Genomic DNA, 25,615 nt, shown 5'->3' with positions numbered 1-25,615 from the left:
TCTAGGTTCTTCAAAGTAGCCACCTTTTGCTTTGATGAGTGCTTTGCACATTCTTTGCATTCTCTTGATGAGCTTTAAGAGGTAGTCACCGGAAATGGTTTTCACTTCACAGGTGTGCCCTGTCAGGTTTAATAAGTGGGATTTCTTGCCTTATAAATGGGGTTGGGACCATCAGTTGTGTTGTGCAGAAGTCTGGTGGATACACAGCTGATAGTCCTACTGAATAGCTGTTAGCTGCTTTTTTCTTGCCATAATACAAATTCTAAGTAAAGAAAAATGAGTGGCCATCATTACTTTAAGAAATGAAGGTCAGTCAGTCCGAAAAATTGGGAAAACTTTGAAAGTGTCCCCAAGTGCAGTTGCAAAAACCATCAAGCGCTACAAAGAAACTGGCTCACATGAGGACCGCCCCAGGAAAGGAAGACCAAGAGTCACCTTTGCTTCTGAGGATAAGTTTATCCGAGTCACCAGCCTCAGAAATCGCAGGTTAACAGCAGCTCAGATTAGAGACCAGGTCAATGCCACACAGAGTTCTAGCAGCAGACACATCTCTTCTACAACTGTTAAGAGGAGACTTTGTGCAGCAGGCCTTCATGGTAAAATAGATGCTAGGAAACCACTGCTAAGGACAGGCAACAAGCAGAAAAGACTTGTTTGGGCTAAAGAACACAAGGAATGGACATTAGACCAGTGGAAATCTGTGCTTTGGTCTGATGAGTCCAAATTTGAGATCTTTGGTTCCAACCACCGTGTCTTTGTGCGACGCAGAAAAGGTGAACGGATGGACTCTACATGCCTGGTTCCCACCATGAAGCATGGAGGAGGAGGTGTGATGGTGTGGGGGTGCTTTGTTGGTGACACTGTTGGGGATTTATTCAAAATTGAAGGCATACTGAACCAGCATGGCCACCACAGCATCTTGCAGCGGCATGCTATTCCATCCAGTTTGCGTTTAGTTGGACCATCATTTATTTTTCAACAGGACAATGACCCCAAACACACCTTCAGGCTGTGTAAGGGCTATTTGACCAAGGAGGAGAGTGATGGGATGCTACACCAGATGACCTGGCCTCCACAGTCACCAGACCTGAACCCAATCGAGATGGTTTGGGGTGAGCTGGACCACAGAGTGAAGGCAAAAGGGCCAACAAGTGCTAAGCATCTCTGGGAACTCCTTCAAGATTGTTGGAAAACCATTTCCGGTGACTACCTCTTGAAGCTCATCAAGAGAATGCCAAGAGTGTGCAAAGCTGTCATCAAAGCAAAACGTGGCTACTTTGAAGAACCTAGAATATAAGACATATTTTCAGTTGTTTCACACTTTTTTGTTAAGTATATAATTCCACATGTGTTAATTCATAGTTTTGATGCCTTCAGTGTGAATGTACAATTTTCATAGTCATGAAAATACAGAAAAATCTTTAAATGAGAAGGTGTGTCCAAACTTTTGGTCTGTACTGTATCTCTCTGATTTAAGGGCATGAAAATTAAATTTTTGAAAATTGCTACATTTTCAAAATTTTCACCAAATTTCCGATTTTTTTCACAAATAAACCCAAGTCATATCGAAGAAATTTTTACCACTGTCATGAAGTACAATATGTCACAAAAAAACATTCTCAGAATCAGCGGGATCCGTTGAAATGTTACAGAGTTATTACCTCATAAAGTGACATTGGTCAAAATTGTAAAAATTGGCCCAGTCATTAACATGCAAACCACCTTCAGTGGTAAAGGGGTTAAAATCCAAACAAGCCTGGCCACCAAGCACTTAAGCCTCATGTGCAAACCCTAAACAATTTTTGCAATTACAGTACTATCTTATTCAAATTTTCCTTTCCCAGCAATCAAAACACTAGTTTTTCATCAAGATATTATGGCTAGGTGACTAGAATACTCACTGTACCAACAAACCAACATAAAGTAACACACCTTTGGTTTACCCTTAGCTTCACTACTTGACTCAATTGCTTTTCTTCTCGCCAGTCCTTTGCCACCCTTCTTCGTCCACCATGGGCTGCTAATCCCCTACAAAGCCAAAGTATTTATTCAACTAGACTCACTTTTGCAGTAACCTAAAGATTCAACAAAGTAAACACAAACTTTACTTTTCACCACATGACCACCTTCCAACCTCTGTACCCTTGTCATCTCTTCAAGCTTTCATCTCCAAGTGGACTTCTATCCTCTGAAATTCCCAACAATTAACTTTTAGACCACAGCTCTCTTCAAATACAATGTAAAACTTTACCACCTCAGACGTATTTATTCTGAAATGCTCACTTGTTCTACACAAGTTTAACACTACCACCGCTATTATGTAACCAGATTTATACTGTCGCTAAGTGAACCACACTAAATAATATAGTATTAATATTTTTCAGGTGATATCCCTGATGACTTCAGAAATAAAAAGTTCTTATCTCTAATTGATGCTGGATTGGAAATAAATACAGCGTTCCCATTAATGCTACCACCAAATCGCAAAGTGGATCTTATCTTGTCTTTTGACTTCAGCGAAGGAGATCCATTCTTGGTAAATGTTTTTTCAACTAGTATTTCTTGAAAGTGATGTACCACAGATGAACAAATCTGAGCTTTTCAAAAAAAATTGATTTGCAGTCAAATCTGCTGAATCAGATGTTCATGGGGTCAATGCTCTGGGTATCTGGCAGAAAAAGGACAGCACTGACTGACCCTGGCTGTTCAGGCAGTGCTGTCTGTTTGCTGAAGTGTGTGAGGTTGGTGCAGTGGCAGATAGACATCTGGTCTATGTCATATATACTGTAATTACTGCTGCATCAGCTATTTGTTGTAGACCCAGTGCTGGCACATAAAAGGGAGCCATGACTGTGCGCACATCTGACCCAGAAACCCCTGTTCACTCCCTGGTTGGCAAGTGTCTACTTGGCGACCTTTTTGATTTTATAATGATTGTCTAAAAGCCTGGCTATTCAATAGTTATTCCTTTGCTTGATGTTTATGACACTTGTCATTCCACAAGCAATTGCGTGCACAGCTTGCCATAGTCTACAGCACAATCAAGGACCCCAATGGTTCACTTTACGCATCCCCCTCCGACAGATGGTTGTCATGGCCAGAAGAGTCATCATCAATTTCACTGTCAGCCTCATCCCCTACTTGTGCCCAAGATAACTCAATATTCTACTCCACATACAACTGCTGCTCTTCCTATTCCTTTACTCCCTTTCCACATCCTGTTTCATGGAACATTGATTTTGAGAGTCCCCAAAAGTCGTAGGGCAATGATAAACATGTAGAAATTGGTTCCTGAGTTATTTTGACTTCATCAGTTACCAATGGCGGATTTCATTCAATTTGCCTGCTGTATGATATGATCTGTCACTACTTTACGCTGCTCATTCAGACATTCCAACATATGCAGCATTGAATTGCATATTGAGCAGCAGCATTCAAAATATTCACACAGTGGGACTTGAAAAATTAGTATATTCCCTGTCCATAATTGCTGCTCCAGGAGTGGAGTACACTTTGAAGCTCAAAAAGTGGAGTCTGCTGCCTTTTGAGCTCCAAAGTGCACTAAGTAGTAGCAGAAACTGCACAGCCAGCAACTTGCCAGGTAGGAGTTGAGTTGGCACACAAGCAGATGACTGGAAGTATAATCCCGTTTCCTCAAAGCATTATCATGGATGGAAATCCGGCTGTGTGATGAAGGAGGAGTATGAGTCACATAAGCAGTAGTTGTGTATGGCTATGATGATGATACCTGTTCCACCCCTGTCTTGGCTCAAGGGCATGACTCTGCTCTATTCTCCTATGGCCACTGCCCTTTGCTGGGCTCTGAATTCAAGTAACTAGTTTGCCTAGTAACATAAGAAACCCATTACCCACAGGCCTTTTTAAAAGGAACCTGTGAGCGGATTCATGCTGCCCAAACCACTGGTAGTATGAATCGGAGCCCGACTGCCCGATTGCAGCCATGCACATTTTTCTTTGACTCTTGGTCTCTGCTATAAACTTTTATCCATTGTTTGCTTATTAACACTTTGTCTGCTGAAATCAATAGTTTACTCTGGACTAGTTCACACTACAAATGTTGCTGCTATTCCGGGACTGACTATACATCTTAAGTTACTGTTTGTCATTTGGTGCTTTCTGCTCTGCTTGTCTGTCTGCTTTCCCATTCCTCACTGTTCAGCATGCTATCTGGCAAGTTCAGCACCCTATACCGTCACCCTTTGTCCATGTTTTCACCCTGACCTGCAGCTTATCGAGTCCACATCTCCAGGTAAGCCTTGCTGAGATTAATGGCCAACTTGCTTTTGCATCTGGAACTACCAGCAATCTTAAATGCAGCATAGCATTATAGTATATTTAATATTGAAGGAGCCAAGGCATTAATTCAGTGCAAGTCCCCAGAGTGAGTGGCTACGAGCACAGTTATGCATGGAAAGTGTTTAAGGATGTGCATCACTGAATGTGCATTTCAGCCCCTTTATTCAGGTGATCGGTGGGGATCCCAGAGGTCGGACACCCTTTGATCATGAAGTGAAGGCATATTCTAGCATTAAGCCATAACTTTATGGAATGGGAATTGCCCCCTCTATATCTCATATTACTGCCCCAATGCTTTATTTGGTCCAGAAAATGTTGTAAAACAATTATGTAAACTTCAAGCCGTATAAGCAAACCTTTGAGCATCCCTTTCCAAGTTTACATGTAGAATGAATCTACATAAGAAGTAAATTTGTTAATATATTATGTATAATATATATTGTACATTTTCTAAATTGCAGTCTATATTTTAATCCAAAGATGTATTCACTATTTTGCTCACTATAGAAATACGGATCTTTTATACAGTTACTGTTTCTACCATTATTTTTCTCTGAGTGCTAATGCAATTAGTCAAAGTAATTGTATTATTTTATTACGTTATGAGCTCATTTGTATTATAAAGTATATATTTATAGGGAAAGTGAAATCAATCCTGACCAGAGATGTGCTCTACATGTATTCATATGTTATATTCATGTATATGGCTTAATTTTTTTCTGATCTATTTTATTCTTCCTTTGAGACGCTGAAAGCCACTGAAGAATATTGCAAAATAAATGGAATCCCCTTTGCTAGCATAGACATAGACGATAAAGAATCTGAAGTGCCATCTCAAAGTTGCTATGTGTTCAAAGGAGATGGCAAAGAGACTCCTGATGTGATGCATTTTCCTCTCTTCAACAACCAAAGTAGTGAAGGTTGGTTTTGCCGCTATGTCTGTTAAAGGCTTAAAGAAGATGGCCACTACTTTTTATTATCTCGCCAATGTATTCCCCCGGGGGCCCATAATGGTTTTTGTAAATACCTTGCGTTGAAGTTTCTGCCTTGGCCACTCACAGGCATCACGTGACCTGCCACTGATGTCACGTCAAGTGAGTTGTGACATCAGTAACACGGTTCCCGCTGTGGATGCTGGGTTGTGGATGGGGTTTCCCCGCGCGTCACACCCAACATCCACCGCGCGCTTTCCCAATGAATGAGGAGAAGGAAAGCACGCGGTGGATGCCAGATGTGACGTGCGGGATGACCCCACCCACAGCACAGCATCCACCGTGGAACGCAGAAGTCAGTCACCCCCAGCTGCATCCGGAACATGATGTGACATCAGCGGATGTCAGTACCGGCTGCAGCCAAGGGTCATGTGATGCCTGTGAGCGGCCAGCGATAGCGCCGCTCACAAGCAGTAACTGCAACACAAGGTATTTACAAAAACCCTTATGGGCCCCGGGGGAATATATTGGGGGATAATAAAAAGTAGTGGCCATCTTCTTTAATGTGGTAATTACTACCACAATGTGGTATCTCGTCTACCCTTTAGCATTTTGTTATTAACTGCTAGGAGCAATTTTTTTTTCTTTCAACCGTCTCTCCCCACCTCCCAAAAAAATAGTAGTGCCCTAGAAAGGACAAAGCGTCACATATTCATACAACCTTTTGAACTGAAGACTCATCATTTCGATCATGAGTCTGTGCCTTGTCGTCACCTGCGAAGCAGCGAACCCCTTTGTTGTATGACTGTAATCCAAATCCAAGTGTAAAATCAATTTACTGCAACAGGCTTGCAATGAACCTTTATAGGCCAGCCATGTTATTCTCCACAAGGGGAAATGTTACCCCTTAGATCCCAGTCAAAGGCCTCTCATGTAGCCAAATCAGATCTCATACTTTGCACTGGGGCAACACCCCAAAACACCGTGTCTTTAAACTGAGATTCTAGTTTGGCTTTTATCCAAAGTCATATGGCAAGTCTCATTAAAGAGTCGATATTGACTTTTAGGATCGCTACTTCCAATAAGTGGCACTATAGTTCTTGTCCTCTTCCTCTTTGAAAAGGCAATTTGCATATTTAATTTCCCAGAGGAGCATTGCATGGTTTATAAGCCTCATCACATTGTCATTCCAGGCATGTCACTCTCCACAAGGAGAAATGTTACCCCTTAGATCCAGTCCAGCAGGAAAAAACTGACACTTGTCTGCTTCTAGTAGCCATGTTGATAAATAACACAGCCAAGTTACCCAGAACAGTCATCCACTATAAAATCTTTAATTTACTTTAACTTTGTTTTTCAGGGGAAGTGTATACATTAAGGGAGAAATATGCTACTGCTAATATTTGCTATGATGAATCTCAACTTCAAGAACTTTTGAAGATCTCAAAATTAAATGTAGAGCTGAATAGAGATCGGATCGTAGAAAAATTTCAACAACTTCTGAAGTGTAAATCATCTATCTGAAATCTGTCTTTACCCTTCAAGGGGTTTTCTGGGAAGATAAAATGTTAATTGTTTAGTTAATTAGTATTTCATTAATGATCATAATGTAGAACTATTGAAATATTTTCTTATATCACTGTCGTTAAATCGTATAGGTCCTCTTTTTACAGTAAAAATTTGTCTCCGCTAATCTGCACTTAAGCCATACTTCTCCTCCCTTCTGAGATGACACATCATAGAACACGTGAAAAAGAAACCTCGATGGTGACATCAGTGGTCACTTGACTGCACATTCTGAGTCTATAAATTTCAATGCTATCTGGCTTCAACTTTTATTGTGGGTACTGTTTACCATCACAGATTACCTGATGATGGGAGTACAGGCATGGAAGAAAGCAAGGATAGAAGCTCTGTGGCAGATATTGGCATCGGGGAATGCCAGGAATTGTAGATTTGCCTACAAGCTTTGACAAGCTTCAAACACCTACAATAGCCTTTTCTGCTTTTCTGTTTTCTCCTTGTCAGAGAACATCTTTACCTTTGCTCCTTCAGTTTGCTATAATAATGAAATTTAATGAAATTGTAATATAGCATATAAAATAAATATATTATGAGGAAATTTAAACTAAAAAGTTTAGTTGTCTTTAAATTTTTTTTTTCCTACTTCCTTGAAAAAGTATTCCCGAACCATGAACTTTTCCACATTTTTCACGTTACACCCACAAACTTAAATGTATTTTATTGGGATTTTATGTGATATAACCACACAATGTAGCAAGTATTTGTGAAGTGTTAGGGAAATGATAAATGGTTTTCTAATTATTTAAAAAATATGATTCTGAAAATTGTGACGTGCATTTGTGTTATGCACACATGGTAGTAAACACGGGTGTAATGGATCTAACTATAAAAAAATTGCATAAATCCCACCCGGTTCCTATACAGACTATAGTATCCAGTAATGCAGGCCCTAGTGGCACCAGCGCAACCTGGATAAACCCTAAAGCTAAATCTAGAGAAGACAACTCGGACCTGGCTCCTTTAAAGGCTGTCAAGTGTATCACGTACCTCCTAAGGAACCGAGGGAGAGTGCAGCGTCAGAAAGAAACCCCAGCAGTATACTTATCTGGCTGGCCTAGATACTCAGAAGTAGGACTAGAACTTCAAGCAGAATCCATCTATTAAAGATGAGAGAAGACCAGCAGGGAGAAGGTTTAAATAGCAGCACCTGCAATGTGATAGGACAGGCTAGGTAACAAATAAAAAACACCTGCTGTCCAAAGGGAATGCACAAAGTCAAAAGGTAATCAGTACCTGGACAGCAATAGAACCTGCTGTTGCTCAGTGGACATAGACACTGACATAAGAGCAAAGGACCGCCGGATTGAATCCCGAGGCATGACAGTTTTATTCAACCCTTTATTGTTTGATACCCCTAAATAAAATCCACCAGAAGTCATATAATTAGTAAATTGAGTTCATCTGTGCTTCAGTATAACTACAGCTGTTTTGTGAAGGCCTCAGTGGTTTGTTTGAGAATATTAGGGATCAAAACACATCATGAAAATCAAGGAACACACCAGACAGGTCAGGGATAAATTTGTGGAGAAGAGTAAAGTAGGGTTAATTATTAAAAAAAAAAGTAGCTCAAGCTCTGAACATCTGACAGATCATTGCTCAGTTCATTATCCAAAAATGGAAGGTGTATGGCACACAGGGCCGTATTTGCCACTAGGCAACAGGTTGTGAAGGGTGGCACCATCATGAAGGGGGATTTTTTTTCCTCTGCTGGACTAAGTATGAAAACCTCCATCTTTATTGGGGGAAGGGGCGCATGGCAGAGGAGCACCAATCAGCTACCTGCCCCGACGGAAGATAAATCATAGAGGTGAAGAACCTGTGATGACATCATTCCCATGTGACTCTTATGAGAGGAGCCATACTCGAGGTTGCAAGTGACATGTTTTCCCAGGCAGTAAACAGCAGAATGGGCACTACTGACAGGTAATTAGGGAACAGGGGTATATGGGGTGCATGATATCTGTGGAGGTACATATAGGGGATGCAAGCTATATGTGGGGCTACATATGGGGGTGCAGGCTATATGTGGGGGTACATATAGGGGTGCAGGCTATTTGTAGGTCAGTCACTGATTTTAGTTAGACTTAGAGTTTCAACAGGTATAGGTTTGTATACAGTCTATATTAAACAATATATACCGTTAAGTTGAGAAATATTTTACCGTGACACAAGTTTTGGCATTGTAGCTGCTTAACAAAACACATTTAAGATACAGTTATATGATCAACATAGGCTTAACCCCTTTCTAACACTGTGCGTAATAATACGTCCCTGTGCTCTGGGCCTTATGAACCAGGTACATATTATTAAGCACAGGCGATCGCGCCCGCTCACAGGCTGGAGGGCGCGAGCGCCACCTGGTGTCAGCTGATTCTGACAGCTGACACCCGGCACTCAGTGCCAGGAGCGGTGCCCGCATGGCACTGGCACTTTAACCCCCTAAATGCTGCAATCGGTACGATCACAGCATTTAGCAAGCGAGCAAAGGGACAGAAGCCCCTCTGTTCTTGGATCGGAAAGTGAAAGTCCCATAGTGGGACTAAGTAAAAATAATTGTAAAAATATTTTTTACACACGAAAAAAAAAAATTCTATCTATCTATCTATCTATCTAGTACCCATAAATAAATATTGTTATGAAAAAATAAACAATAAAAGTACACATATTTGGCAAAACACGGTGCTTTATCATCATACCGCCGAACAAAAAGTGGAATAAAACGTAATCAAAAAGACAAATGTAAATAAAAATGGTACCGCTGAAAACGTAATCTTGTCCCGCAAAAAACAAGCCCTTACATGACTGTCGAAATATGGAAAAATTATATCTCTCAAAATATGGCGATGCAAAACTAGTCTTTGCAAAAAAGAAGGGTTTGTTAATGTGCTGCTAAACATAAAAATTGGATATAAATCTGGTATTGCTGTAATCGCACCGAAATGAAGAATTAAGTCGTCAAATCACTTATACCACTAGACGAACAACGTAAAAAATAAATAAAACCAATTCCTCACCTGCTGCTGATTTGTTCATTCTTCCTCCCAAATATCGCAGTATGGCTCGGCTCACATCTATTCTGCTCTCTGCGCTGAGTGCTTACACCGGGGTTTCCGTTTAATTCTTGAAATACATGATTCAGAAGATTCCCTGTAATGAGACAGATGGAGGCACCGTGGATGCCATCTGGCCTGTGATCCCACAGTGTCCATCTTTTTATTAGGCATGCATATGTGGCACCCTGCTGTTCACAGGTACCACAGGACCCAGGGTGCATGGATGGACTTCTCCACAAGAGGCCCTCACTACATACAAACACCTCAACCCTTCCACCTCATACCACCAGAGGGAGCCCGTTAGGGATATATATATGGAGGGTGGAGCCAGGCAGTTCAGTCAGAAGAAGTCAGTCAGACAGAGTCAGAGAGTCTGAGAGCGTGCTGACACTGAGAGCAGCGAAGACGCAGAGCGTCTGCTGCTGAGTTCTGAGTGCCCCGAGTGTGGCCGACGGCAAAGAGGAGGAGTTGAGGGTGCAGAGGAGCATCATAGGCTCACCCCGAAGATACAAACCGGACACCGGGTCCACGCCTACAGGGTCCTTTATACCCAATAGGGATCACCGGCATACCAGGAGGACTACAAGTCCCTGGCCGACCTGAAGCTAAACCCTTAACAGGATCAGGAACCACGAAGGCCCCAGCATTACCAGGGATAGTGGTTGCCAGCAGAAGGTCCTACTACTGAGCGACAGGTGAAGGAACAGCACGACACATAAGCTAGGCCCAGTTGCAGTCTGGCCAGGAGCATACAGAGAGGCAGACACGGACCAGGAGGCCTTATACCCGCTCACTGGGGAGAAGTCCCGAAGTGCACCCATCCTACTGAGTACCCTGGACCGTACCTGACATCTGCACCAGTAAAGGTATTGAAGCGAATCCCTTGTCTCTGTCAGTTACTCCTGCTGCGCCATTCCGCCTGCATTACAGGTCCCAGCATCACCACCCACCATCAAACTCTACCCTGCCCTGAGGCCTGCCCCACCTGTGGGAAGCCGTTCCATCCCAGCTGCCTTATCAACTGCCTCAGAGGTCTGCAGCAGCGCTGGTACAAATTACTAGGAAACCACAGGTGGCGTCACGATCGAACTATAAACCCCATATAAACTTTCCCCTCTTTTAGTTGACAGCCCTGGGCGACGGACCGTGCCAGCCACTGTGACATATCCTTTTCCCCCAGCATATATCGGCCCGGACTACGAGTACCCCATTGCCCTGGGGGCGCGACAACTTCTGGCGTCACGAACAGGATAAATCCCATATAAATAATCCCCCCTTTTATTGACCGCCCTGGGTCACGGACCGGGCCAGCCACTGTGACATATTCCCCTGGCATCTACCGGCCCGGCACCGGGTTCCCCACGGCCCAGGGGGCGCGTCACATAAAAGTGGCATCGACCACAGTTTTGTGAACCTCTGAAAAAAAGGACTCCGCTAAACAAAGTCCAGAGTAACTCAGCTGCCTCATTATAGTGAATGGATCTCTTGGGATAAGTCTAGGGTTGTGCTAGGGTTAAGGTTATATTAGGGTTAGGGTTATGTTATGGTTGTGTTAGGGTTGTTTTAGGGTTAGGGTTGTGTTAGGGTTAGGATTAGGGTTGTGTTAGGATTAAGGTTAGGGTTGTGTTAAGGTTAGGGTTGTGTTAGAGTTAGGGTTAGGATTAGGGTTAGGCTTTTTTCAAAAGTAAAAAAAAAGAAATGATGATGATATGGTGACTAGTGTTGAGCGCAAGTGCTCGTTGCTTGAGTTTGCATCGGGTGCTTGGGTATGCTGTTATACAGCCAAAAAAAATACATAGGGATTGCCTGCCATACACGAGCAATCCCCGCATGGTTTTTTTTGGATGTCTAACAACCTATGAAAATGAGGGAGGGGGCCTGGAGCGTGTCCTGAGTACCCAATGCAAACTCAAGCAGTGAGCATTTGTGCTCAAGACTAATAACAACATATTCAATATGATGACCTAATGTTATCAAATTCTCTGTCGTACCTCTGGATTCAAAATGTTCACTATACCTCTTCATAAAATCCTTGAGATATAGTTTCCAAAATGGGGTCACTTGTGGGGGATTTCCACTGTTTAGGCACATCAGGGGCTCTCCAAATGCGACATGGTGTCCGGTCTTGATTCCAGCCAATTTTGCATTCAAAAAGTCACACAGTGCTCCTTCCCTTCTGTACCCTGCCGTGTGCCCAAACAGTGTTTTTTCCCCACATATGGGGTATTGTCGTACTCAGAAGAATTTGCACAACAGTTTTTGGGGTCTATTTTCTCCTCTTACCCTTGGGAAAATAAAAAATTTGGAGCTAAAAGATCATTTTTATGGAAAAAGTTTGATTTTTTTAAATTTTTACGGCTCAATGTTATAAACTTCTGTGAAGCACCTGGGGGTTAAAGGTGCTCACCACACATCTAGATAAGTTCTTTGAGGGGTCTATTTTCCAAAATAGGGTCACTTGTGGGGGGTTTCCACTGTTTAGGCGCATCAGGGGCTCCCTAAATGCGACATGGCGTCTGCTAATTATTCAAGCAAATTTTACATTCAAAAAGTCAAATAGCGCTCCTTCCATTCCAAGCCCTGCCGTGCGCCCAAACAGTGGCGTTCCCACACATATGGGGTATCAGGTACTCAGGAGAAATTGCACAACAAATTTTGGGGTCCATTTTTTTCTGTTACCCTTGCAAAAATAAAAAAAAGGGTCAAAAGTAAAATTTTTATGAAAAAAAGTTAAATGTTAATTTTTGTCTTCCACATTCCAAAAATTCCTGTGAAGCACCTGAAGAGTTAATAAACTTCTTGAATGTGGTTTTGAGCACCTTGAGCGGTGAAGTTTTTAGAATGGTGTCAGTTTTGGGTATTTTCTGTCATAAAGGCCCCTCAAAGTCATTTCAAATTGATGTAGTCCCTAAAAAAAACGGTTTTGTAAATTTTGTTGCAAAAATGAGAAATCGCTGGTCAAATTTTAACCCTTATAACTTCCTAACAAAAAAAAAATTGAATGTTATATACCATACATATAAAACTATACTGAATATTTACATATAAGAATATGCAGCAAATTATCTCTATGTCTACATAGCAAAGTCTCTATGTCTCAGACTGCCTCAGCTGATGCATTTTCTCACCTGATGCAGACCATCTCTGAAGAGGCAGCTGGTCTGCGAACTCAGGTAGTGCAATAGCTGCAGCAAGTTGTGGGTTACCTGGCCTCGGCTCATGCTCAGGCCATGGAAGCACCCAAGGTCTCTGTTCCAGATAGGTTTTCTGGGGGACGAGACAAATTTTTTGTTTTCCGTGAAGCCTGTAAACTTTATTTCAGGCTCCGGCCCCTTTCATCTGGAAGTGAGGAACAGCGGGTGAGGATTATTGTCTCTCTTCTTAAGGGGGACTCCCATACCTGGGCCTTCTCCCTCCCGGGTGACTCACCATCGCTGCGGTCGGTGGACGGGTTTTTTGCTCCTCTGGCTCAGGTGTATGGTGAACCTGATAGGGTGACCTTTGCCAAGTCTAATCTCCATAAACTCAAGCAGGGAACACGGGCAGTGGAAGAGAACTGCTCGGAGTTTCAGAGATGGGCGACTGACACCCAGTGGAATGACCCAGCCCTCAGGAGTCAGTTTAGCTTGGGTTTGTCAGCTAGACTGATAGACACCCTTGTTCAGTACACTGCACTTGAGTCATTGGAGGCTGTGATGTCTCTAGCCATACGCGTTGACAGACGCCTGAGGGAGAGACCGAGACCTACTTTGTCTCCTGTTCCTATCCCTGCTGAGAAGACTATACCCGATGAACCCATGCAGTTGGGGGTAGAAGGTTCTCATGTTAAACCTCCTGTGGCTACTGTTCCTCAAGTAGGTGGAGATTGTTTTTTCTGTGGAAAATCTGATCATTTTATTAAGGTTTGTCCTTTTCGCTCCAAGACAACCACGCAGTCTCAGAAGCAGCCTACCTCAGGTCGTTCGGAAGGAAACGACCGGAAGGTTTATATTTCCTTCCTTGCTAGGTCTCCATTCACACTGTCTGCCAAGGTTGTGGTAGATGGTAAAATCGAGACTGTACCTGTACTGGTTGATAGCGGAGCGGGTGTCAATTTGATGGATTCTTGCTTTGCTCGGGCTCATGGTCCCGCCAGCAGTGCTTTAGTGAGACCCATTCCCATCGCCTCGATTGACTCAGTTCCACTCAGCCAGAAGGTTCTCTCCCAAGTGGTGCGTAATGTGAACCTGAGCATAGGAACTCTCCACCAGGACGTCCTGTCCTGTCACCTCTTGGAGAAACTGTTCACTCCCATTGTATTGGGCCTTCCCTAGTTGGAGAAACATAACCCGGTGGTTGACTGGCGGGCCAGAAAAGTTGTAAGTTGGGGGGCTTTCTGTGTGAGAAGTTGCCTAGCTACAACTATTTCTACCATACTGGTTGCACCAACTCCTACCCCACTACCAGAAGTGATTGGGAGTGAGCCTGGAAAAGGGGGTGGAGTCCGGACTGCACCTCGAATTAATGGTGGGTCTAGGTGTCATTCCAGGAGGAGGGGCTGGGGAAGGATGGAGCTTCCTTCTGTGCTCGCTAAGGGAGGGAGCACTGGGCACCAGGGGGACACTGCTGCCGTTTGCAGTTCTGAGTGTGTGCCCTCTAACTGTGACCGCAGATGTGGAAATAAACGTGCAGGTCCAGACCTGAGAGTGAACGAGTATGTGTGGGTGTTGTCCAAGCACGTCAGGTGGAGGTGTGCTGCTGGGGGTCCTAGTTCCTGGGTTATTGGTCCATTTAGGATATCGGCCATTTACAACCCTGTGTTATACCAACTCGAACTACCCCTAGTGTTGGAAACCCGTAACGTTTTTCATATCTCGTCACTCAGGAAATGTGGACCTTTTCCAGACGTGTCCGGTTTAGAGTCCGGAGGCCTCTTTTAAAAGAGGGGGTACTGTCACGCGCTGTCTAGCGCTGTGTATCTGCGGTCTATTCTAGATGCCGCTGTAACTTAAACTGTGAAATTCCCTCTTGTACTGCATGGGTTAATGCCAGTTCTATTGCCTTGTCTTGGTGGATGTGAGTTTCTGTGTGAGTCTCCTCCCACTAGCCTTTAAGTAGCCTCTCCTTCCACCAGGTGGTGCTGCTGATAGAATTTCACTGTATACCTGGAAGCCGTGCTGTGCTGACCTGTTCGTTTGTGCCGCTAAAGTCCTTTCCTTTGAGATTGCTGTACCTTTGTTCTGTGGAGGGAGGTGAGGGGGTTTTAGCGCAGGGCTTGTGGAGGAGTTAGGGCTTAGGGTGGAGACCCAAACCTTCTCACCATCAGAGATACCTTTGGGGTCAGGGCTATTCAGGGTTCCCAGTCTAGGGACAGACTAGTTTTCCCTGCTCACCCAGCCCGCATCTGCCATTTTCTCTCCAGCATTCCCCCTACACCGTGACAGATTCCTTTTTGCTCGCAATCAAAAAAGCCCTTTAACTTTGATACTTCACCCACAATACCCATAAGCTTCTTTCCTCTGACCCACACTTTATAGACTAGCGCCAGTGTGGGAGAAAGAGGATTCCCTCTGGGAGAAATCCCAGATAGTAGACACAGAGGTGAAAACTAGTGATGAGCGAGCACTAAAATGCTCGGGTACTCGTTGTTCGAGTCAAGCAAACTGAAATGCTTGAGTGCTCGATCCGAGTAACGAGCCCAATGTAAGTCTATGGGAAACTCGAGCATTTTTCCGACGGCTTCCCCCGGCGGTCTGCAAAGGGCCTTAAAATTGCCCAGATCGATGGGAATAGTGTTGAGCAAGCACCAAAATGCTCGGGTGCTCGAAGCTCGGGCCAAGATCACCGTGATACTCGGGTGCTCGACCCGAGCAACGAGCCCAATGTTAGTCTATGGGAGCATTTTTGCGGCAGCACCTCCGGCAGTCTGTAGAAAGCCTAAAAAGTGCCCAAAACGATAGTGACAGTGCTCAAATGACATGGGGGCAGCATGGGGATTGCCCCTGGAAGCATTTCTGACCCCCAGGTCACTGCTGTCAACAACGTGGTCAGAGGTATTAAGCCACTTTTACGGGCTCACAATAAAACGCTCAAAAACTAAGCTGAAACGGTTTTCCTGCGAAATATGTTAAGGAATTTCCTTTCCAGGGTAAAGACTTGTGTATAAGGTTAAATAAATAACCAAAAACAAAAATACTCCTCCACACCTTGGGCTATGTTCACAAGTAGGATTTTTCATGCGTTTTTCCACTTTTGTATTGCTTTCAACCGTGATAAATGCATTCACAGGGAAATGTCATTTCAACATTTTACAACCTTATCTGGCCATGTACTGTGTGACCAGGGGTGGATTAAGAGTAGCAAGGGCCCCGGGCAGTTTAGAAGGAGCGCAACCCCCCCCCCACACACACACACACACACACCTGATGTATCACATGTCACGTGATCCCCTGTGATAGATATAGATCATGTGATAGTTCACGTGAAATTAATTTGGCACAATATTAATTCTAATAATTTTTTTTAGGCTGTGTGCCCACTATGCGTTTTTTAAGCAATTCTGCTGCAGAAAAACTTAAAAAACGCTTGGTACAAGGTCTGCCATGTTCCCCAATGATAATCTGCATGTGCTGTGCACATGCTGCAGAAATTTCCGCTGCCGATTATCATTGCGGAAAAATCCGCAGCATTGCCAATTATTTTGCGGAAGCACTGCGTTTTTGTTGCCATTGACTTGCATTGGAACGCATGGAATCCACATCACTGCATCTGTACATGCAGAATCCATGCATTTCAATGTGCGGATGGTACCCGGGTGTGGAGGACAGGAGACTCTCCTCCGGACCCGGGTACCATAGAACCTGTAAAAAAAAGAATAAAATAAAAAATAAATATTATACTTACCTTCTGATGGCCCCCGGTGTCTGTATCCGATGCGTCCTGGCTTGCCGGCAGCTCGCGATGGTCTGAAAAGGACCTGCCGTGACGTAATTTAGTCATGTGACGGGTCACGCGACCGCTGACGTCGGCAGGCCATCAGAAGGTAAGTATATATTTTTTATTTTTTACCATTCTTTTACGGTCACACTATATAAATCCATGCTGGTTGCATGGATTTATATAGTGTGACCAAGTTGTCAAGCACTTTCCAAGTGATGCTAAAATCGCTTGGAAAGCGCTTGTCAACCCGCAAGCAGAAATGCATGTGAAGAACGCTTCACTTCCGCTTGTCCCTGGCAGGAAAAATTCATGTACAATCCGCATGCGTTTTTTCTGCCAGGGAGATGCAGAAACGCTCAAAAAAAATCCGGAGCATTTCTGCATCGTGGGCACATAGCCTTACATTAATTGTATGACTCAATATGGAGCACACGTAGCCATCTATACACAGCAGGAGGCCACACGTAGCCATCTATACACAGCAGGAGGCCACAAGTAGCCATCTATACACAGCGGGAGGCCGCACGGTGCCATCTATACAGAGCGGGAGGCCACACAGCGCCATCTATACACAGCGGGAGACCGCACGGCGCCATCTATACACAGCAGGAGGCCGCGCGTAGCTATCTACACACAGCAGAAGGCCGCATGGCGCCATCTATAAACAGCTGGAGGCTGCACGGCGCCATCTATACACAGCGGGAGGCCACACGGCGCCATCTATACACAGCGGGAGGCCGCACGGTGCCCCCCCCAGAGACAGCAGGAGGCCGCACGGTGCCCCCCCCAGAGACAGCAGGAGGCCGCACGGTGCCATCTTTACTCAGCAGGAGGCTGCACGCACTCACGCACACACACAAACATATACAGACATACACATAGATACATGCATAAACATTTGAAACACAAAAATACATATAAACAGACATCACACAATTATGTCTGACTGCACACACACTCACTCAATCACACACACACTCACTCACTTTCACACACTCACACACTCACCATCCCCCGGCTCCTCCTGCTCCTCTCCGCTCCAGTTCTCCTGCTCTTCTCCAATGCAGGCTGCAGCAGCGCAGGCCGGGCGCGCACTGCGTGACGTCACAGCTAGGAGACACGGCCGAGCACAGGGCCGTGTCTCCTAGCTGTGACGCGGCCAGGCCAGCACAGGGAAGTTAACTGCTGCAGTGCTAGCCCGGCCGAAGAAGAAGTAGCGGCCGTGCACCGCTGCTGGGTGAGCGGTCCGGGGGCCCCCCCACCACTGTCTGCCTGTATACCGCGCCCCTGTGTATGCTGGGCCCTGCCTGACGTCATGTGGCAGGGAGGCCCCAGCATCATTCAAACTGCCCGCCCCGGTGGATCTGCAGCTGGCCGGATGGGACCGACTGCGTGATGCAGCGTGTCTGTAAGTGGCTGCTTTGAACTTTGGGACCGTCCTGCTTGAAGTCATGTGGCAGGACGGTCCCAAAGTTCAAAGCAGCCACTCACAGACACGCTGACTGCATCACGCAGCCCTGTATATGCGCTAGCGCCGGCGGAAATTTAAATGATGTTGGGACCGCCCTGCCACATGACGTCAGGCAGGGCGGTACCAACAGCATTTAAACTGCATGCCCGTGCTAGTGAATATACAGCCGCGGCGGCCTGATGGGAGCGTCATGTGGCACTGGCAGGGCGGAGCGATACAGTATGATTCAAACCGCCTACAGCTGCGTGCCCGCAGCGGTGATCATCTAAACCTTCGGCCAGCACGGCGGTGACCGAAAAAAATGCGCATTATAATGGGAGCAATTCATGGGCCACCTGGCGCCTTAGGGCCCCGGGCGGTAGCCCATATTGTCCTCATTATAATCCGCCTATGTGTGTGACACATGCATACAGTGCTGAAAAGACATAGGAACAGCATGGGGAAGACCCCTGGAAGCATCTCTGACTCCCAGGTCACTGCCTAAAAGTGTGCCCATCAGAAGTGATCCTTGCCGCATCAGAAGATGCAGACTTGCAACTATCCCTGTGCAAGTCCTTGTCCCAGGGCAGTGTTCAATTGTACCTCTCCCATTCCTTGCAATGCAAGCGCAAATATGCAGCCAACCACCCACCCACCCGCAGGCTGCAATACCATACTGCTAGCTTTCACTTGAAATGGGACCTTTTAGTTTGGAGGAGGCCGAAGCTGGCCACTACCTCATGGCTGCTTCGGCAGCGAGGTATCCATACTCAGTCCCCAGCCACCCGGCGGCTGGGTGTCCACGCTCGGTCCCCAGCCACCAGGGGGCGGCCGGGTGTCCATACTCGGTCCCCAGCCGCCGCGCCTGGGGGCGGCCGGGTGTCCATAAACCGTCCCCAGCCGCCCCTATTTCTCCTGTCACCTTCCCACACACTTTTCTTAGCCTGGCCTGCTTTAGGGCAGCATTGGACGAGCCCACCAGAGAATCAGACTCCTCCGGTGGGCCCAGGCTTCTCCATCAGGGGAGTTGAGAGTGCCAAGGTGAGGAGCATGATGATGATGATAGAAGTTAGCATCTGCTTTGTTTTCTTTTAATGCAAGTGTAAGTGTGCAGCCTGCCACCCACCCACCCCCAGGCTGCAATGCCATACTGCTAGCTTGCACTTGAAATGGGGCCTTTTAGTTTGGAGGAGGCCGAAGCTGGCCACTACCTCATGGCTGCTTCGGTGGCCTGGTATCCATACTCAGTTCCCAGCCGCCCGGCGGCCGGGTGTCCATAAACGGTCCCCAGCCGCCCCTATTTCTCCTGTCACCTTCCCACACACTTTTCTTAGCCTGCCTGCTTTAGGGCAGCATTGGACGAGCCCACCAGAGAACCAGACTCCTCCGGTGGGCCCTGGCTTCTCTATCAGGGGAGTTGAGAGTGCCAAGGTGAGGAGCATGATGATGATGATAGAAGTTAGCACCTGCTTTGTTTTCTTTTAATGCAAGTGTAAGTGTGCAGCCTGCCACCCACCCACCCCCAGGCTGCAATGCCATACTGCTAGCTTGCACTTGAAATGGGGCCTTTTAGTTTGGAGGAGGCCGAAGCTGGCCACTACCTCATGGCTGCTTCAGTGGCCTGGTATCCATACTCAGTCCCCAGCCGCCCGGTGGCCGGGTGTCCACACTCGGTCCCCAGCCGCCAGGGGGCGGCCGGGTGTCCATAGTCGGTCCCCAGCCGCCTGGGGGCGGCCGGGTGTCCATAAATGGTCCCCAGCCGCCCCTATTTCTCCTGTCATCTTCCCACACACTTTTCTTAGCCTGGCCTGCTTTAGGGCAGCATTGGACGAGCCCACCAGAGAACCAGACTCCTCCGGTGGGCCCTGGCTTCTCCATCAGGGGAGTTGAGAGTGCCAAGGTGAGGAGCATGATGATGATGATAGAAGTTAGCATCTGCTTTGTTTTCTTGGAATGCAAGCGCATGTATGTAGTAGCGGCTAGGCCTGAGGTGGTCAGCGTTTTGGCGCATATCCTACCTCCTCCGAGGATTGCTGGATGTTTTCCTGCTACTATCCCAGTTCTATGACTCCCGTTAAAACAAAGCTTCAGGTGATAAATGATGGATGAGGTGGTGGCAACGGAGAAAGAGCAGGAGGAACAGGGACCATTCGCATCAATATGAGGCCAGTCAACCACACATGTCTTGTGTTTCTGTACCAAAAGGAGCGGTTCGGCTACATAGTTATAGGGCATACAGTGAGTGCAATGCCTACCAAAAATTCAGAGGCACTCCAATGCCCCTTGGAAGTGACATGGAGGTCAGAGGGCCTTAAATAATCCATTTTTTCCATTTATAGCAACTGGGTCTCCTGTGCACTGTTGGCCTAAGCAGTGAATGGAAGGCTTTCCAAAAATTATGAGGAACTGCAATGCCCCTTGAAACAGACGTGGATTACAGCGTACTAAAAACCTTCTACCCATTACTGGGGAGTGGGTCTCCCTTAGTGTTCGCCTATGCATTGAAAAGCAAAAGCTGACTAAAATTAGGAGGAAATGCAATGCCCGTTGGAAGAGTCGTGGAGGTCGCAGTAGCTTAACAAGACGGTTTTAATGCCCCTCGGAAGAGACATGGAGGTCGCAGTTACTTAACAAGATGGTTTTAATGCCCCTTGGAAAAGCTGTGGAGGTCACAGTAGCTTAACAAGATGGTTTTAATGCCCCTTAGAAAAGTGGTGGAGGTCACAGAAGCTTAACAAGACGGTTTTAATGCACCTTGGAAGAGAAGTGGAGGTCGCAGTAGCTTAACAAGACGGTTTTAATGCCCCTTGGAAAAGTGGCGGAGGTCACAGTAGCTTAACAAGACGGTTTGAATGCCCCTTGTAAAAGTGGTGGAGGTCGCAGTAGCTTAACAAGACTGTCTTAATGCCCCTTACAAGAGCCATACAGTACAGCATCTTAAAAACATTATTCCCATTATTGGGGAGTGGGTCTCCCATAGTCTTTGCTTATGCCTTCCAAGCAAAAGCTGCCAAAAATTAGGACGGAGAAACTTGCAATGCCCCTTACAAGAGCCATGCAGTACAGCATATTACAAACATTATTCCCATTATTGGGGAGTGGGTCTCCCATAGTCTTTGCTTATGCCTTCCAAGCAAAAGCTGCCAAAAATTAGGAGGAAATGCAATGCCCGTTCGAAGAGTCGTGGAGGTTAGAGTTAATTAAAAACAACATTTCAATGCCCCTTGGAAGAGCTGTGGAGTTCAGAGTGGTTTAACAAAACGCTTTTAACGCCCCTCGGAAAAGACGTGGAGGTCACAGTAGCTTAACAAGACGGTTTTAATGCCCCTTGGAAAAGTGGTGGAGGTCACAGTAGCTTAACAAGACGGTTTTAACGCCCCTTGGAAGAGACGTGGAGGTCCCAGTAGCTTAACAAGACGTTTTTAATGCCCCTCGGAAGAGACGTGGAGGTCGCAGTAGCTTAACAAGACGGTTTTAATGCCCCTTGGAAAAGTGGTGGAGGACGCAGTAGCTTAACAAGACGGTTTTAATGCCCCTTACGAGAGCCATACAGTACAGCATCTTAAAAATATTATTCCCATTATTGGGGAGTGGGTCTCCCACAGTCTTTGCTTATGCAATCCAAGCAAAAGCTGACAAAAATAAGGACGTAGGAACTTTCAATAATGGCAACACGGACCACGGTCACCCTGGTGGTATAGTGGGGGTGGAGGCTGAGGATAAGGAGAAGAACATAAAGCAGCCGAAATGAGGAAGCGTATACCCATGTGTGGGTGTGAAGCGGTGCATGTGAATACACCTCCCGAAATAACACAGTGGATTTGACTTTATGTTACTCTGCTGTCATTTGGTGGTGATGAGAAGTCAGGCGAGTGCGCTTATCAGTTATAATTCCCCCAGCGGCACTAAAAACACGCTCCGATAACACGCTAGCGGCAGGGCAGGCCAGGACCTCCAAGGCATACAGAGCAAGTTCATTCCAAATGTCCAGCTTGGATACCCAATAATTAAAAGGCACAGAGGAATCACGAGGACGCTGGTACGTTCGGCAAGGTACTCCCTCACCATCTTTTGAAACTTTCCACTCCTTGTGAGAGTACCCCGCGCCTCAGGGTCTGTCCGAAGGGAGGGTCTGAGAAAACTGTCCCAGAACATTGACAGTGTTCCCCTGCCTCTGCTGGATTGAAGTTGCGTCTCTCTTGCATGTACGCCTTGGTTGGGCAACGAACTGTGACCTCTGCCGCTAGAGTGTTCAGATGGGAATTTTTTTAACAGTTTTGCAGCAAGGGCCTTCTGGTACTGCCCCATTTTTGTAGACCTCTCCACCTCAGGAATAAGAGAGTGAAAGTTCTCCTTGTAGCGGGGGTCTAAAAGTGTCACCAACCAGTAATGACTGTCACCCAACATTTTGACAACGCGAGGGTCACGGTTAAGGCAGCGTAACATAAAGTCAGCCATGCGTGCCAGACTGGTAATGGGCAAGACTTCCGTGTCCTCACCAAGATGACAACTGACCATGCTCTCCTCCTCCTCCTCCTCCCCCCTGTCCTCAGGCTACCCACGCTGAACCGACGGTATGACAGTTGTACAGGTACTACCGTCTACAGCGCATGATACAAGCTCCTGTTCTTCCTCTTCCTCCTCCTCCTCCTCTCCCTCATTGTCCCCCAATGCACGTTGGGATGAGATGAGGCTGGGCTGTGTGTAGTTGACCGCTACGGCTTCTTGATCCATCTCATCATACTCTGGCTGCAATGCCTCCTCTTTAATTCTCTGCAGAGAGCGTTGCAAAAGACAGATAAGTGGAATGCTGACACTAATGATGGCGTCATCGCCACTCACCATCTTGGTGGACTCCTCAAAGTTTGTCAAGATGGTACATATGTCAGACATCCAGGTCCACTCCTTAGGTCTTATGTGTGGAGTTTGACCAGAATATCGACGGCCTTGTTGAAGCTGGTACTCCACAACTGCTCTCTTCTGCTCACAAATCCTTTGCAACATGTGGAGGGTAGAGTTCCAACGTGTGGGGACATCACACACCAGTCGGTGTGCCGGAAGCTGCAAACGGTGCTGCAACACAGCAAGGGCGGAGGAAGCTGTAGCCGACTTGCGAAAATGAGCTGACAGGCAGCGTACTTTGTCGAGCAGATCTGGCAACTCGTGGTACGATTTAAGAAACCGTTGAACCACGAGGTTAAGCACATGAGCCAGGCATGGTACGTATGTGATCTTGCCTCGCCTCAGAGCCGCCACCAGGTTACGGCCATTGTCACACACGACCATGCCTGGATGTAGGTTCAGCGGTCTCAGCCACAGATCTGCCTGTTCTTTCACAGCTGTCCACAACTCACAAGCAGTGTGAGGTTTCTCACCTAAGCTTATGAGTTTCAGCACAGCCTGTTGCCGCTTGACGGAGGCAGTACTGCAGTGCTTCCAGCTTGTAACTGATGTGGTGATATCTGAGATGGAGGCTGAACATGAGGAGGAGGAGGAGGATGATGCGCAGGAGCTGTACACTGTGGGGGCAACTCTGACTGACATAGGGCCCGCAATCCTCGGTGTGGGGAGGATGTGTTCAGTCCCAAGGTCCGAATGGGTCCCGGCTTCCACTATGTTTACCCAGTGTGCCGTCAGGGATATGTACCGTCCCTGGCCACAAGCACTTGTCCACGTGTCCGTTGTCAGGTGGACTCTCCCAGTAACTGCGTTGTTGAGGGCACGGCAGATGTTTTGGGACACATGCTTGTGTAGTGCGGGGATGGCACACCGGGCAAAATAGTGTCGGCTGGGGACCGAGCACCTAGGGATGGCCACCGTCATAAGGTTGCGGAAGGCAGCATTTCCAACGCAAGCAGTCATGAAATGTGCGAATTTAGGACTGTGGCCTGTCGGGCGTTGGCTGCGAATTTCCGCTTTCGTTCAAAGGTCTGGGATATGGACAATTGAACGTTGCGGTGGGACGTGGACGTGGACGTTGATGCTGTTTCTTGAGAAACTGCCAGAACAAGTGAAGACTCAGAGGAGGGGGCATCTTTGCATGCAGTATGGACAGGGGATCGCCTTGCACACACCACATAGGGTTCTATTGCACGCACAACAGCGGAAGAAGCAGTGGTGACACCCGCTGACACTGGTCGTGGACCCTAGGGTTCACCCCACAAAGTCAGGTGCTTTGCTGCCATGTGCCTGATCATGCTGGTGGTGGTCAGGCTGGTAGTTTTGTCACCCCTGCTGATGCTGGCATGGCGGGTGGTACAAATGGCCTTTTTGCGGTTATCAGCAGAGTCTTTAAAAATATTCCAGACTCTGGAAGACCTACAGGTTAGAGTTACGGGGAACTGTTGCCTGCCTTCTGTGGGCGGCCACCACACTGCTTCTTCCTGCCTGTTGGGGTACTCTGCCTCCCTCACCCTGTGTGCTGCTGGCCTCGCTCTGCATGTCCTCCTGCCACGTTGAGTCAGTTACTAGATCATCCACCACCTCCTCCTCTTCCACTTACGCACCACGATCCTCCTCCTCACTTCCTGACAATTGTGTCTCGTCATCGTCCACCTCTTGTGACAAATTGCCAGCGTCGACTTCCTGTGGCCGTGGCTGTTCAAATATTTGGGCATCACTACATGGGATCTCCCCTTCCACCACTTCAAGCGGAGCAGGCGAGGGGCACAAATCTGGAAAAGGACCAGTGAACAGCTCTTCAGAGTGTCCAAGTGTGGGATCAGTTGCTGTCTGACGACACTCGGCATGGTGGGAGGAAGGAGCATCAGGGTAAGGAGGAGTATGCGGTCGAGACTCACGGCTACTAAGAGTTGACCGTGTGGAAGACAGACCGGAGTTGGTGGTGCCCAGGTAACAGGAAGTATTATCTGCTATCCAATTAATAACCTGTTCACACTGATCAGTTCGCAATACTGGTGTTGTTCTGTGCTTCCCTAGTAATTCGGTCAAGAAGTGGGAGCGAGAAGTTGCTTGTGGCACATTTTCACCTTGGCCATGGCCCCGTCCTCTGCACGCACCATCACCAGAGCGTCCAGTTCCACGTCCCTTGCCATGCGCCTTGCCCATTGTAAAGGAAGTAAAATAGCTTACACTCGCACTATCAATGGAAAAAGGGTAATAAAAAGTAGATTAGAACCATGGAAGAGGAAAATCACAGTTCTATTTCTCTGGCCTACACCCTACTCTTTTAAACAATCTGAACAATCAGGGAGAAACTATTACTGTTTTTCTTTACGGAAAAAATACCAAAAGCTGAATAATAGAGATGTTTTACCATGGAATGGCAAAACCACAGTTATTGTTTTCTGGGGTATACCAGACAATTTTAAAGATATATATTTGCGGCTAAACAGTGAGTG

The 25,615-nt window shown here is 46.6% G+C and overlaps 1 protein-coding gene across 3 annotated transcripts in view; it reads left to right on the top strand.

Moving 5' to 3' along the window:
- LOC141256917 (cytosolic phospholipase A2 gamma-like) overlaps positions 1-7,384 on the top strand; it is a 175,285-nt gene extending 167,901 nt beyond the window's left edge. For all 3 annotated transcript variants that reach the window (XM_073671206.1, XM_073671207.1, XM_073671205.1), the window contains 3 exons: positions 2,385-2,536; positions 5,063-5,237; positions 6,610-7,384. In XM_073671206.1, the coding sequence (XP_073527307.1) occupies positions 2,385-2,536; positions 5,063-5,237; positions 6,610-6,773 (491 nt within the window). In that variant the 3' untranslated portion in view covers positions 6,774-7,384. The remainder of the gene's footprint in view (positions 1-2,384; positions 2,537-5,062; positions 5,238-6,609) is intronic.
- The last annotated feature ends 18,231 nt before the right edge of the window (positions 7,385-25,615 follow it).

The sequence above is a fragment of the Phyllobates terribilis genome, unplaced genomic scaffold, assembly GCF_046119375.1.
Source record: "Phyllobates terribilis strain yellow unplaced genomic scaffold, ASM4611937v1 Scaffold_1__5_contigs__length_1240528914, whole genome shotgun sequence".
Taxonomy (NCBI): domain Eukaryota; kingdom Metazoa; phylum Chordata; class Amphibia; order Anura; family Dendrobatidae; genus Phyllobates; species Phyllobates terribilis.
Note: the sequence above shows the minus strand (reverse complement) of the source record. Positions and strands in the feature narration are given on the sequence as shown.